Raw genomic sequence first — 14,809 nt, forward strand, 5'->3', positions numbered from 1 at the left:
CCCTTATTGATGTTTTATTGAACCATCTCATTATAAAAATGAGGTTCTTTCTTATGCGATCTAAGACAAGCATTGTTGGAGTTTATATATATATATATATATATATATATATATATATTACTCTTTTATTGCCCCATTTTTTACTATATTAATTTTTTTTAATTGTTTGTATAAATTCTCGTGAGTGTATATATTGCAGCAGTAAGATTCAAGATTCAAAATTAACGGAAAGATCTTATTTTCCTAAACTTTTAAGTAAAAAAATTATATAAAAAGTTGCTTGATTTAAGGAAAATAATTTAGTATATTGGAATAAGAGATTGAAGGATATTTTAGACTTAAATAATAATTATTAATGTATATATAAATATTTTATCTAATCTAATTAAAGTAAAAAATAAACTTTTAAATTTCAAACACCACGTAACTGTAATTTTTTTTTGTTTTTTTAAGGAAAGAGCAAATTACAAGTCATTTGATATATATATATATATTCTCAAGTCATTTGATTCAATGAAGCTTAATTAATGACGAGAATAACCAAATTAACAATTTTCCTTAAAAAGTTGGACAAAAAATTGAAAATTATAACGCGTTGGGATATATTAGGAAGAGGAAATTTCGTTTCCGCTGAGTTGTGGAGAGGAAATTAAAATAGAGAAAAAAAATAGAAATGAAGATAACAAGAAGTGAGGTAGGGGATATTCTGTCTTATTCCCATAAAATTAGAAGAGATAATTAGAGAGAGAAAAGAGAGAGGAGAGAGAAAGAGACAGCGACAGAGGGACAGACAGAAGGTTAGGAGAGAGAAAAGCCTCTGCAAAAGAGCTTTGACTCTCTCGTCCTCCATGGCGGATTCACACCTTGAAGAATTCCTCTCTACACAGCTATCTACTTCCCAACCACCCATTCACTTTTTTGGTTGATTGAAGCTCCTGACCTTCAAAACCCATCTGGGACCTCCTCAAATTTTCTCATCATACGCCAATATAATCACAAAAGGAAAATCACAGGTGGGTTTGTTGTAACATTTGCTATTTGGATTTGTATTTTCTAGATTTTCTTTCCCTTTTTTCTTCTGTTTTTTTTTTTGGGAAATCAATAATTTCCTGGTCTCTTTTGCAAGTTTTAGAAAATTCTAAAACTTCCGGAGTTTTTGGAAAAGCATCTTGTTTAATCTAATCTCAACTTTCCCATTTCAAATAAATAAAAAATATCTGTACCCTAATTTGCAATTTTCCCCTTGAATTTTTGTAGTATTTTCTTCATGATGTTGTGTCCAGAGATCAGATTTTGACTTGTTATTTCTTCATATGTTATTGGGTTTTCTTCAAATCTCAGAAATTTTGAAATTTATAGCTTAGCTTCGAATTGCATTTCCCTTTTTTATTTTTTAGGCTCACAAATATCAGATTTGGCTTCTTATTTCTTTACAATTTGTTGCCTGTCCTCGAAAATACAGGTAAATTTGAAGATTTGATCCATGGGAAATTGCTGTGTAACCCCTGCTGATTCTTCTGAGAAGAAAAGAGGGAAGAAGAAGAAACCCAATCCATTCTCAATTGATTATGGTGCAAATCATGGATCTGAAAGTGGAGACAAGCTGTGTGTATTGAAAGATCCAACGGGTCGCAACATTTCGCAGCGTTATGATCTGGGTCGTGAGCTCGGGAGAGGCGAATTCGGGATAACATACTTGTGTACTGATGTAGAGACAAATGAAAGACTTGCCTGCAAATCGATATCGAAGAAGAAGCTTAGGACAATGGTGGACATAGAGGATGTGAGGAGGGAGGTTGAGATTATGAAGCATTTGCCAGAGCATCCCAATATTGTGACTTTGAAGGCCACTTATGAGGATGACAATGCAGTTCATATTGTCATGGAATTGTGTGAGGGCGGAGAGTTGTTTGACCGTATCGTTGCAAGGGGGCATTACACAGAACGGGCGGCTGCAGCGGTAATGAAGACCATTGTGGAAGTTGTTCAGGTATAATCCTGGCCAATTTATATGATGTTGAATTGATACAATTTATATGTTGATCCTTAGCGTCTAATTTGTATTGGGGTCTGTTTTAATGTTGATGAGTTAATCTGTGTTCGTGAAATTTCGGTCTAATGTTCTTGGTCTGGATTTTATGTTTGTTGATTATTTTTTGTGATAGCATTGCAATTTTTTTGTTCTTAAATAGTTTTATTTATTTATTTTTATTTGTCAAATATTGCTATTAGTTTTGACATGGATGAGTTTCAGAGATTCTCGTACATTCTAGTCATATTTGTTCTTATAAAATTTAGTTCCCAATTGATGGGGCAAAAATTTCACCTTTTTTTTTTTTTCTCTGCAAGTACACTGAATATTTTCTTAATGCAGTCACTTTGGTGGTCTACCTGGATTATATTCCTAGAGTTATAGTGTTTTGCTTGAGCTTTCATATGCTGATCATTGCTAAACATATATGATCTTATCCCTATATGCTTATAAAGGCTAAACAAGTAGGATCTTATTCTTAGAAGTTTATCGTTACTGTCTATCTGAAGCTCCCACTATAAATGTCTTCTAAAAAATTCCGACAAAAGGTTACAAAAGGTCTTCACTTGGTGAATGTACATAGTTTTTATTTTTTATTTTTTATTTTTATCCTTTTTGATTTTTCAGGATCTATTGAACTGAACTGATCTGATGGCTGCTATGGTATTTTCTATTATTAAGTGATGTTGTCTTTTTTATGGTGCTTACTAGTAAAGGTTACTCTTGCCTTTTGTTTGATCCTGTCATGGGTGCATTTGCCTTTCCTATACATTTGATAGAATTTTCTCTTTGAACTTTGGATTCTTGTACCTACGCATCCTATTATTATGTTTTCTTTTTCTCTCATTTGCACTCCGTGTGTGAGTGTGAATGTGCTTGCATGTCCATGCTGGACCAAACCCTTCACTGCCTTTGGTGATGCCAGCAATTATGATTTTAATTGTTTGGGAGATCATGGTTCCTTTTAGTTAAGCTTTCTCTTGTTCAATAAATCTAAGTTTGTTTTGTTTCCATTGCATTGCAGATGTGTCACAGGAATGGAGTGATGCATCGTGATCTCAAACCAGAGAACTTCCTTTTTGCAAACAAGAAGGAAACTTCCCCCTTAAAGACGATTGATTTTGGGTTGTCAGTTTTCTTTAAACCTGGTATTGCATTCAAGTGACTCAATTGCATTCACTAATGTGTTAGGAGACTTTCTTTTTGTTCCTTTTTTGGGAACATCAGCATTAGGTGCTTTTTATCACTTTATATATTTATACGTTTTTCTCTGCTGTACCTGAAGATTGCCATTTTTATACAGGTGAGCACTTTAGCGAGATAGTGGGAAGTCCTTATTACATGGCTCCAGAGGTTCTAAAACGCAATTATGGCCCAGAGATTGATGTATGGAGTGCTGGAGTTATTCTGTACATTCTGCTTTGTGGTGTTCCGCCTTTCTGGGCAGGTTTGGTTCTCTACTTCTAACAGTTAATACTTTTTTATCTTCTGCTCAACTCTTATGAGGGTTAGAGTTGAGGACCGTAGGTGCAGAGTGGTAAATATGGAATGTAAAATAAAATTATTAGATTAATTTGTTACTTAATATCAACTGTTTTTTATTGAGGTCTTCACACAAACACACAGCTGAGTTCCTCATATTTTACTTCTAGTTCTGCTTTTAAGGAAATTCAATGCGATTTTTTATGCAGAAACTGAACAAGGAGTAGCCCAAGCAATTATTCGCTCTGTTATTGATTTTAAGAGAGACCCATGGCCTAAAGTTTCTGATAATGCTAAGGATCTTGTGAAGAGAATGCTTGATCCAGACCCTAAGCAGCGGCTTACTGCTCAGCAAGTTCTTGGTATTGTTTGTTTACTTTTGAATTTGATGGTTTTATATGAGTCCAGTTCATTGCTCCACGTGAATGAGAAGTCTAAATTTAATTATTCTCTTTCCCAAATCTTTTGGATGTAGAGCATCCCTGGTTGCAAAATGCAAAGAAGGCTCCAAATGTCCCATTGGGTGAGACTGTGAAAGCAAGGCTCAAACAGTTTTCTGTAATGAACAAGCTCAAAAAAAGGGCTCTAAGGGTAATAATTAGTATATCTGAATAGTTTACTGAAGTTTACGTACCTATTAAAAATAATGCTGAGGTAAATGTGAATCATGGCTATATTTTGGCCTTGCATATTTCTATGAGACTGTCTTGACTTTTTGTCACATTCACAGGTGGTGGCTGAGCATTTGTCAGTGGAGGAAGTGGCTGGGATAAGGGAAGCATTTGATAAGATGGACACCACCAAGAGAGGCAAGATAAACCTTGAGGAGCTTAGGGATGGGTTGCAAAAACTTGGCCATCAGATCGCTGATGCAGATGTTAAAATCCTAATGGACGCTGTGAGCATTATCATTGTCCCCTGCTAAAAAAATTTCCCTTCATTTTTTTATTCTGTGGATGGTTGTATTGTATTGATTGTATTAACTATTTGCGAAAATAGGTCATGTTCTCATACTTCCATCTACCTGTTACCAACCTTAAAAGAGAGAGAAAAAAAAAAAGAAAAAAAAAGAGCATTATAATTGACTAAAGACCTCTACTTTCGCTCCTTATCTCCTCTCTACCGAAAGAAGGACGTTTGTTCATTCCTTCCTATATTACCTCTACCCCTTCCTTCCTTCTGTTAGGGTTTCACACACACAATTGGCAAATATAACTGAAAGAAAAAGAAAAAAAAAAAAAAACGCACACACGCAAGCAAGAAATGAGATTTACGTGGTTTGGCAAATTGCCTAGTCCACGGGTGAAGAATGACTAATTTACTTCAAAAACTTGATTACACACTCTTTTCTCTCTCACAATTTCAACTCTCTTTCTCTCTATAATTTTCTCATACTCATACTCATCTCTATATCAAACCCAATTCCTTGTTGGACAAGGATCAACTTGCTTACAAAGAGTTGCCATATTAGTCTTCAACTTTAAAATAGAGATACAATTTCTTCCCTAAATTTACAGCTTTTTCCCCAAGTCTTTTGGCTTCCAAAATCAGTTAGGAAATTATTTCTCGTAGCTTACATAATTCACTGTCCAAGTTGAACCGGTCAGCCCCATTTGAACAGGTTCAACTTTGGTAGTAGCCAAAGCCAAAATACTATACGTAATCAACACGTGATCAAAATATGTCTTCACGTACGTGGTCCACCTCGAATAAGGATCTTTTCACAGATCCACTTTAACTAAAGCTTTCTCCACCTCAAATAAAGCGCTATGATGAAATTGAGAAACATTTTAACAATCTCCACCTTTTCTCAAATTCATCATTTTTCTTCTTGTCGTTCTTCACCGCACCACCATACTCATCTATTCTTTGCAAATTCCAAGTTCAAATATTTAAATTTGGAATCTACTTTCGCATCACCAAATTGAACTCTTCTTGCTTTTGGGATAAAGGTTGGTGCTCTTGCAATTGTCAAAACTTCTTCCTTCTCTTGTTGTTCTTGATTCTTTATTCTAGTAGATCTTGAAATGGGCTTCTATTCCGGCTTTGCAATTGCTCCACCTAACATAGTATTTCCCAACAAAATATAGAGATTGTTGACCTTTCTTCACAAAAGCATGACACATGGCCCTCTTCTAATCTTCATCAATCGATTATTCACTTCACACCAGCAACATTTGGAATCCAATGCTCCCACAGAGATCACATTCCTTATAAGTTCTAACACTTGAAATATGGCGTACATTCGTTAGAGTTCTTACTAAACCATTCGTTGTCTTGATTTTAATTGTTTCAATTCCGATAATATCGCAAGAGACATTATTCCTCATAAATACCTTACCATCTACAGGTTAGTAGGTAGCAAACCATTCTTTACGAGGACACACATGAAAAGAACAAGCAGAATCAAGTATCCATTCCTTAGCTTCTCCCCTATTATCAGTGATTGATAATGCTTCATCATTATTACTCTATTCTATCGTATCATCAGACACAACAGCAGCAGTGGATGCCGCGGATGCACTTTTCTTTCTTTCTGGACAATGGCACAAGGTTTCTTGTAGCTCCAAATCTTTTCTTCTCTTGAACAATAAGAACTTGAGTCTGAGAATCACGATTCTCTTTCATCATTCAACTTTTCATTAGAGAACACAGCACTCTTAACTTGTTCCACCGAGATGGTATCTCTTCCATAAAGCAAAGTATTAAATAAATGCTTATGGATAGAGCGTACCGACGTTAACAAAATAATTGTTTTATCCTCATCACTTAACTTGACATCAATGTTAGACAAATCACAAATAATTTTGTTGAACTCACCCAGATGTTCTTGTAGGTTTACCCCTTCTTTTCTCTTGAAGGAATACAACTCTTGCTTTAAAACTAACCGGTTGGTGAGATTCTTTCCCATATACAGATTCTCCAACTTCTTCCACATGTCCGCTGCTGAATCTTCTTTTAGCACATCATACACAATATCATTTGTCAATGTTAATCGAATTACACTCATTGCCTTCAAGTTGATCTTCGCCCAATTTGCATCTTTCATCTTTTCGAATTGCACTCTTGCTTTAAAACTAACCGGTTGGTGAGATTCTTTTCCATATACAAAATCTCCAACTTCTTCGACATGTCCGCTGCTAAATCTTCTTTTAGCACATCATACACAATATCATTTGCCAATGTTAATCGAATTGCACTCATTGCCTTCAAGTTGATCTTCGTCCAATCTACATCTTCCATCTTTTCTGGTTACTTATGTAAAGCATCTCCTAGACCACGCTGAATCAGTAAATCCCGCATCCGAACTTGCCAAAGACTGGAGTTCCTTCTTCCATCAAACTTCTCGACCACGTACTTTCCATCTGTAATAGTTGCCATGGTTCTGATACCAATTGTCAGGGTTTCACACACAATTGGCAAAAAAAAAAAAAAAACGCACGCAAGCAAGAAATGAGATTTACATGGTTTGGCAAATTGCCTAGTTCACGGGCGAAGAACGATTAATTTACTACAAAAACTTGATTACATACTCTTTTCTCTCTCACAATCTCAACTCTCTCTCTCCAATCTTCTCTCTCTCTCTCCAATCTTCTCTCTCTCATACCCATCTCTATTTTTAGTCTTCAAACCCAATTCCTTGTTGGACAAGGATCAACTTGCCTACAAGGCATTAGCATATTAGTCTTTAACTCTAAAATAGAGATACAACTTCTACCCCAAATCTACAGCTTTTTCCCCAAGTATTCTAGCTTCCAAAACCAATTAGGAAACTATTTCTCGTAACTTCCAATAACTCACTGTCCAAGTTGAACTGGTTAGCCCCATTTGAACCGGTTCAACTTTGGCAGTAACCAAAGCCAAAAAACTATACGCGCATGTTGAGCCGGTTCTACTTTGGCAGTAGCCAAAGATAAGCCAAAATCGGCAACTTTGAACCCCCCAATTCTTCACATAATCAACATGTGATCAAAATATGTCTTCACGCACGTGCTCCATCTCGAACAAGGATCTTTTCATAGCTCTACCTTAATTAAAGATTTCTCCACCTCAAATAAAGCACTATGATGAAATTGAGAAACACTCTTAACACCTTCCTACCGAACAAAGCATTAAATTAAAGACGCATTCATTATGTTACTAATTGTGGATGAACGTACAAAGTTTTGTATACCAGATAAAGAATCCTAATAAGTTTGGCATGTTTTTCTTACAAAACCAAAGACCTCTACTTTCGCTTCCACCCCTACTCTTTTATCTCTTCTTCTTTTAGCTTTCCTTAGCACTTAATCAGGTCAAGTTATTGGAAGTATTAATCTCTGGGTATGATGCTTTGTTGTTTCTATTCATCAATAAATTGAGACCTGGTTTCTACAGGCCGATGTTGATGGTGATGGAACTCTGAATTGTGGAGAGTTTGTAGCTGTTTCGGTTCATCTCAGAAAGATGGCCAATGATGAGCACCTACGTAAAGCTTTTGCATTCTTTGATCGGAATCAAAGTGGTTATATAGAGATTGAAGAGCTGCGAGATGCCTTGAGTGATGAAGATGACACCAACAGTGAGGAAGTTATCAGCGCCATCATGCATGATGTTGACACCGATAAGGTGAGTGTTGCAATGCCTATGTTGATGTAATTAACATTTAATTTTTCACTGTGAACAATTTTATTCTATTTACCTCTTTATGAGGACTATATCTTATGGCCAACCATAAATGCTCATTCAATCTTTAATTTCTTTCTGGTTTCAATTATCAATATGGAGTATTCAACTTGCAACTTGTCACCCTTTATAGGTACTGGTTTTGCTTTTGTTTAACATGACTAGATCATCTTAGTTCTTAGCTCTGGTTTTTTACCTCTACAAGTTCCTTACCCTTGACAACTCTTTTATCCCGGGGGACACAACTCTTTGGGACAAACACTTGCTTCTTGGCTTCTTTTCATTTTATGCCATGAATACGACTACTAACTTGTATTCTAGCTTTTATATAGTTTTTCCTTTCTAACTTGGGATCACATTATTTGCTAAACACCATAATATCATTCTGTTGTTCCTCTTCATCTGCTCCTTTTGGATTGTCTTCTCCATCATCTTTAACTTTTATGTCCTTTATTATTGAATCAGAACAATTAAATTCCTCTCATGCCTTTCTTTTTCATCCTTAAACATCAGGTTTTCTCTACACTTCCATTTAGTCCGACATGTCTTGAAACTTCTGGTTCTAGGCTTCTATGCATCACATGCATGTTATGCATTTGATATAAGGGAGTTTGACCTCAATTTGATTTTTTTTTTGGGACACACAGGATGGGCGTATAAGTTATGAGGAATTCGCTGCAATGATGAAAGCTGGTACAGATTGGAGGAAAGCATCCAGGCAATATTCGCGAGAACGGTTCAACAGTCTCAGTTTGAAGTTGATGAAGGATGGTTCGCTAGAAACTAATTAAGGTAGATGAACAAGGAAAATTTTAAGAAAACCAATGTGATGGAGGGAGAGAAAAATCAGAAAGGATATTCCTTTTACATAATTTTCCTTTTTTTTTTTTTTTTTTTTCATTCACAAAATTATTAATTTTTTTTCCTCCCCTTTTAATGAGAACTTGGGGATTAGTAGGATCGGGGCGAGGCTGTCAATATCTTTCAAGTAGCTGTGCTTAGATTTTGTTTGTTTTGATGTAGTTATAGAAGGGGGAAAAAAAAAAATTTGTTCCACAGAGAAAGTTGGTGAGGTGGTTATTGTGTTGTGAATATGTGAAATTTAGGCTCATCATAGTCTAGCTGCTGCCAAGTTGTTTCTATGTGGTGTTGTTGACAGAAACTGACCCTTGCAGTCCCTTATCTCTATTTAGCCATGTTGGTATGGTAACACAACTCAATCTCTTTGGATGATTTTGCATTTGTTTTCAGAAAGTTGTTAACTTGTTCCATTTAGTGCTAAATTACTCTTTTAGGGCCTTGAACAATTCTTCTATATTTAGCAGTGGCATCTTTTCTTTGTTTGGCACCTATTTTCTGTTCCTCTCTGTTCGAAGGATGAAAAATTGGAGGGGTAGGTGGGACTTGGAGGGGATGGAAGAGATACCTTGAGAAAGGGAAGATGTGTTTTTCTCATGTTTGATTTAGCAAGGAAATGAGGAAAGGGAAGAGCATTGTGTAATTTAATTTTGTAAACTTTTTATGGATAAATATATATATATATTTTGGAAGGGTAAACATGAATTATAAAGAAAAAAAAAATTCTCTTGAATGGGTAAACAAGTGATTTTTTTTTTTTTTTTTTTTTTTTTTTTTTTTTTTTTTTTTTAAGAAATAATTAGTTTATTTTAAATTTATTTTCTTATAATTATTTTTTTGGCTGGCACATTCACTTTTTATGGTTAACGAGACTTTGAATTGTGGCATAGCAGTGAGTGTTACGTTTTGGTAGGCACGTGCTTTAGAAAAGAGACCCAATTTTGTAAGGAAAAAAAAAAGTTGGTTTCTCTAGTTTTTTTTATTGTTGAAAAAAAAAAAAGGGGGTTGGTTTCTCCATTTTTTGTTATTGTAGTTGAATAAGTGTTGGTAGACATATATATATATATATATATATATATAAAGAGTAAGATATAATGTAAATACAATATACGTTTACACTTTTTTGAATTTTTTTTTATACATTTTATGTAACAAATTAGTTCTACCAAGCATGTTCTCTTTTTACAGCGAAATCGCAATATAACAAAAATACTATCTCTATTAATATGAAAGAAAAAAAAAAAACACAACAAAAATTCAAGCGAGCCCTTACTGATTAATTGCTTTTATTCCCACCTTGAAGCCTTCTTTTACTTCGGCAATTATGTAGGCTTCCGGATACGATCAATCAAATTCATATTTGTTTTGTTAATTTAATGACTTATCAGATTCGGATAGGGGTTATCGGATTCAATGTTGTAATTCATATCTTATTTAACTCAGATTTAAATTAAATCGGACTCGGATTCGGATTGTTTATTATTTTATTTATTTAAAATGACATATATAGCTATAAAGTTAGATGGAGTGAAGAATTATTAATATATATACTAGTAGAATCGTGAATAATATAAATATGCAACCAAATGAATATATTGGTAAATAATTAATATATATAAATTTCATACAAATAGATAACTAATATTAGGGATGGCAATTCGTGTTCGTGTGGTATCGATGTAAGGGTATTATACTAAATAGGTAAATTCAAACCCAACTCATTTAATAATCGTTTCAAAATAAGACATTTAATAATCAAATACTAAATAATAGAAAAAATTTGTCATAATTAACCCAAATATTCAAAAAAAAAAAAAAAAAATCATCAGATATAGACAAGATTTATGTTGAAATGACTTAACTATCTATAATAATTGGGTTTAAATAGGTAACATATTATATAAGTCATATTCACGATTAAAATATGGTGAGTTAAATGGGTCATAAACGGGTTATACGGGTTGAACCCTTCAACCTTAATCTGACACGGTTAAGTAAACGGGTTAGTAGTGTCAACCTTTTTATGACCCAAACCCGTTTATGCCAAACTCAACTTCTTTTAACTCGTGTCGTATTCGTGTTGTATAGTCGTGTCATAATTTGCCACCTCTAACTAATATATATATAACATTTATACAATATATATATATATATATATATATATATATATATATATATAATTTTAATCGAATCGGATCGAATTACCTAAAATTCATATCCGATTTGTTAAGGTAATAGATTGTCAAATTCGGATCATTATCGGATTATCGAATTTTTTTTTTTTTTTTTTATCCATGTCCAACGAATCAGATAAGATTTAGATCGAATTTGAATAAGAATTCCATCCATTGACAGGTCTAATAGTAACCCTTCCATGTTCGTTTGTTGAATGGGTGATTGGATGCATGTTAAGTTGTATTAAATTTTATATTATTTGGTTGGTTGAAGTTTCAAAAGTGTTTTAAGTTAAATTTACTTTTAATTTTGTTAGTAGTATAAATTTTTAGCCAAAGCTTAAATTTAGCTTCCTTTTTGTTTTTTTTTTTTTAATAGTGTTGGTAAGTAAAAGTAAAATTTGACAGAAGGGTTTTTTGTGTTTTATTTATTTATTATTATTATTATTTTTTGTTAGATACTCACACAGAAATACCTTTACAAATACCTAGTGACGAGCCAAAATTGGTTAGTGGAGGGCGACTTTGAACAATAATAATATAAAAAATTTTCAACTAATATATTATTTAACTTAATTATAAATTGATAATATTTTTATTTAATACATTTAAAATTGTCCTCAACTAGTTTTTATATTTTTAGAACGTTGCTATCTCGCAAAATCAAGCCTAAAGTATATTCAGAGTAAATAAAAGTAGTAATTTTCCCTTTTTTATTGCATGCGTATTAAATTTTCATATTGCCCCGAAAGTACAAAAATATCCTACTATTGCCCCCTCGCCTAAATTTTTGGATCCAAAAAAAATGCTTATTAATTACAACAACGCCGAAAATAGTGTACCAAAAAATAAATAAATAAAATATTATTAAAAAAATTGAAAAAGAAAGTGAGGTGATATTACAAAAACTTTTGGAGAAGTCATTTCACGAGGGCTTGACGGCGGCTTTTAGATTCACGCATCTTAAATCACCCTCTTTTCTTAGAAGTCTCTCTTATCAATTTTTTTATTGTATTGTACGTCAGACTTTTGAAGACTATGAACAGAATATCAACCATAGTGTGCCAATCGTCAAATTTGAATCTTGACTTCGTATAAAAAGTCTGCCCATATAAAATGGTGTGCGACTTTCCGAGCGTGCAAAATAGTAACAAGCTACAAAATAAAAAATAAAAAATAAAAATAAAAAGCGTTTTCAAATCCAAATATTAACTTAGATAATCTTATTGATTGTCACGTGAGCATGTTCTATATTAAATAATTAGAGTTTTATTACATATAAATAGACTGTTTAATAGTTTTTCTATCCCAAAATAAGTTTCATATGTACATATTTTTTGTCTGTTCTAAAATAATAGTTCACTTTCCTTTTTCAAATAATATATTTCATATATTTTCATATATGCGCAAACTTATTGAGGTAGTTCGGCTGTTCCCATTTAGCTCACCGCTACTGCGGGAATCGCTTTTGCTTTCTTTTCCTCTTGCTACTAAGATTTCAGTTCGCCAGATTGTCTCTTGCCTGTTAGTAATTTTCTATGCAGACAATGTATATTCCACATGTTTTCTTAAAAATTACTATTCACCAAACACTTGAATTGGGACGGAGACAGTATTTTTTTGAGATTTGGTAACTGACAAATTAGGCCACACGGGTATACCTACTCAGAGAGTTGGACACTCTATCAATGAGGTCATTAGATAATATAGAAATGTCTATATTGAGCTCCCTCGATATTTGGTGCCTGACAAATTAGAGGGAGGGAGAACTTGAATACGGTTACACTCGCTCTTATTGATTTTTAGAAACTCGAGTAATAATTCACGTTTTACGAGTTATTATTTTTATTACTTTTTATTGTGTCTTAATAAATTAGGGAAAGAGGGACTTAAACACATGCACACTCATTCGAAAAGTTAGACGCTCTATCAATTAAGTCACTGGGTAATTTACGTAAAACGAGTTTAAATGATATTAAAATAATAAATATTAACTGGTCCACTAATGGATAATTTTGATTCAAGTACACACATATATATATATATATATATATACATACATATAAGTGAATTATTATTATTATTAGTATTTGGTTGGGTTTGGTATGAATGTCTTCATTGGTGGAATCTCTATGTCAAACATGCTCTTACCATTATTAAATAAATTTCATTACATAAAAAAAGAAAAAAAGACGAAAGGAAAAAAAAGAAATTAATGACTTATAGAATGTACCGGAATTAATGACTTAGAATATACAGGAGTAATTCGGATAAGGTGGGGTTGTTCGGAAGATTTGGGTTGGATTTAGAATCTATGATGTGGGTGGGTAATGGACAGCTACGTGTTTGATCTGATTTGGCTTACCATAGATGTGGATACATCCGATAAAACCACCTCCATCTTCCGTTTTTTTTTTACTAGTATTTTACGGCGGCCCTCATTGACCCAAAGTCAAGCACGTCTTTGTCCAAGTTCAATGTACCAGCGCCCCGCTACCATTCGCTTCATGTAATTTAATCTTCGCACTTCATGCACGCGCTCCCACACTCTTTCATTTTTTTTCAGATCCACGTGCAAGACAGGTGATCAACATTTTTTTGTGAATTTATCGTCTATGATTATGAATAATTAATAATAATATATATATAAAAAGAATTTTGTTTTTTTTTTTAATAAAAAAACAGACAACGTCACTTAAATAATCATAAAAATTTTACATTAAAAGAAAAGTTATTCGTTGTAATTTATGAACGGATATATTTTAGAATTTTACATTAAGAGAAAAGTTATTTATTGTTTCTCGTAAAGATAAAGATGTAAATTTCTGAAATAATTTTGGAATATATGTCACTTTTCCAACATCTATTAGCATGTTAGAATTTGTGATCTAGCCTTAAAAAACTGATGAAATAAATTTGTGAAAATGTCAATTTTTTCAAGAACAATAGTATACAAAAGAAAAGATGTTTGGAAACAATAAAATACTTCTGCAAGAATTTATGGTATACGTTAATGTGACGTTCTGGCATGATCAGAAGAAACGATGTTGTTTTCTACAAAAGAAGAAAATTGGTAACTGGAAACCAATGTGGAAGAAAATTAAGGGTGGAGTTGAAAAACGAATTTCATATCTCGATTAACTATCTAGCAGAGCATATTTACCGTCCGATATATTCTCCCACACTCAAGTTAGTATTAGATAGTAATTTTTTGTCGTACCTTTTTAAATTGACTAACCCTTCGTTTTACAATGTCTAACCATGTGATTGCTTCCTTCACTTTCTCCGTCCATGGAAGTAGTTTGTGAGGAGAAGGTAATGGAAGCAATCGCATGTACAGTACTACCAACTACCAAGACTCTGAGTAGGGTCCGTTAATTCAAAGAGGCACAACAAAAATATACTCACAAAATTCTTTCTTTATATAATTCTACCTTGATCATTAGTGTACTTCGTCAATATCATATCGGTGCTGTTTTCCAGTCTCCACAAACGACAACGTTTCTGATTGCACCATAATCTCGCATCATCTAATTTTTATTTTATTTAATGATGTAAAATATATAAAAAGTTCATTTTGAGATGTCTAATTTAAAAA

General features: G+C 33.2%; 1 protein-coding gene across 1 annotated transcript; it reads left to right on the top strand.

Annotated features, from left to right (window-relative positions):
• The first annotated feature begins 716 nt into the window (after nt 1–716).
• Nucleotides 717–9,079, top strand: LOC132311414 (calcium-dependent protein kinase 8-like). Its single transcript, XM_059809317.1, has 9 exons — nt 717–1,013; nt 1,463–1,990; nt 3,057–3,180; nt 3,336–3,479; nt 3,724–3,876; nt 3,990–4,105; nt 4,245–4,412; nt 7,892–8,122; nt 8,827–9,079. Exons 2-9 carry the CDS (start codon nt 1,484–1,486, stop codon nt 8,968–8,970), a joined length of 1,587 nt encoding a protein of 528 aa, XP_059665300.1. The 5' UTR covers nt 717–1,013; nt 1,463–1,483; the 3' UTR covers nt 8,971–9,079.
• The last annotated feature ends 5,730 nt before the right edge of the window (nt 9,080–14,809 follow it).

This window comes from Cornus florida, unplaced genomic scaffold, assembly GCF_030987335.1.
Source record: "Cornus florida cultivar Cherokee Brave unplaced genomic scaffold, ASM3098733v1 CherokeeBrave_3.0.0_Hap2_Chr06, whole genome shotgun sequence".
In the NCBI taxonomy this organism is placed as follows: domain Eukaryota; kingdom Viridiplantae; phylum Streptophyta; class Magnoliopsida; order Cornales; family Cornaceae; genus Cornus; species Cornus florida.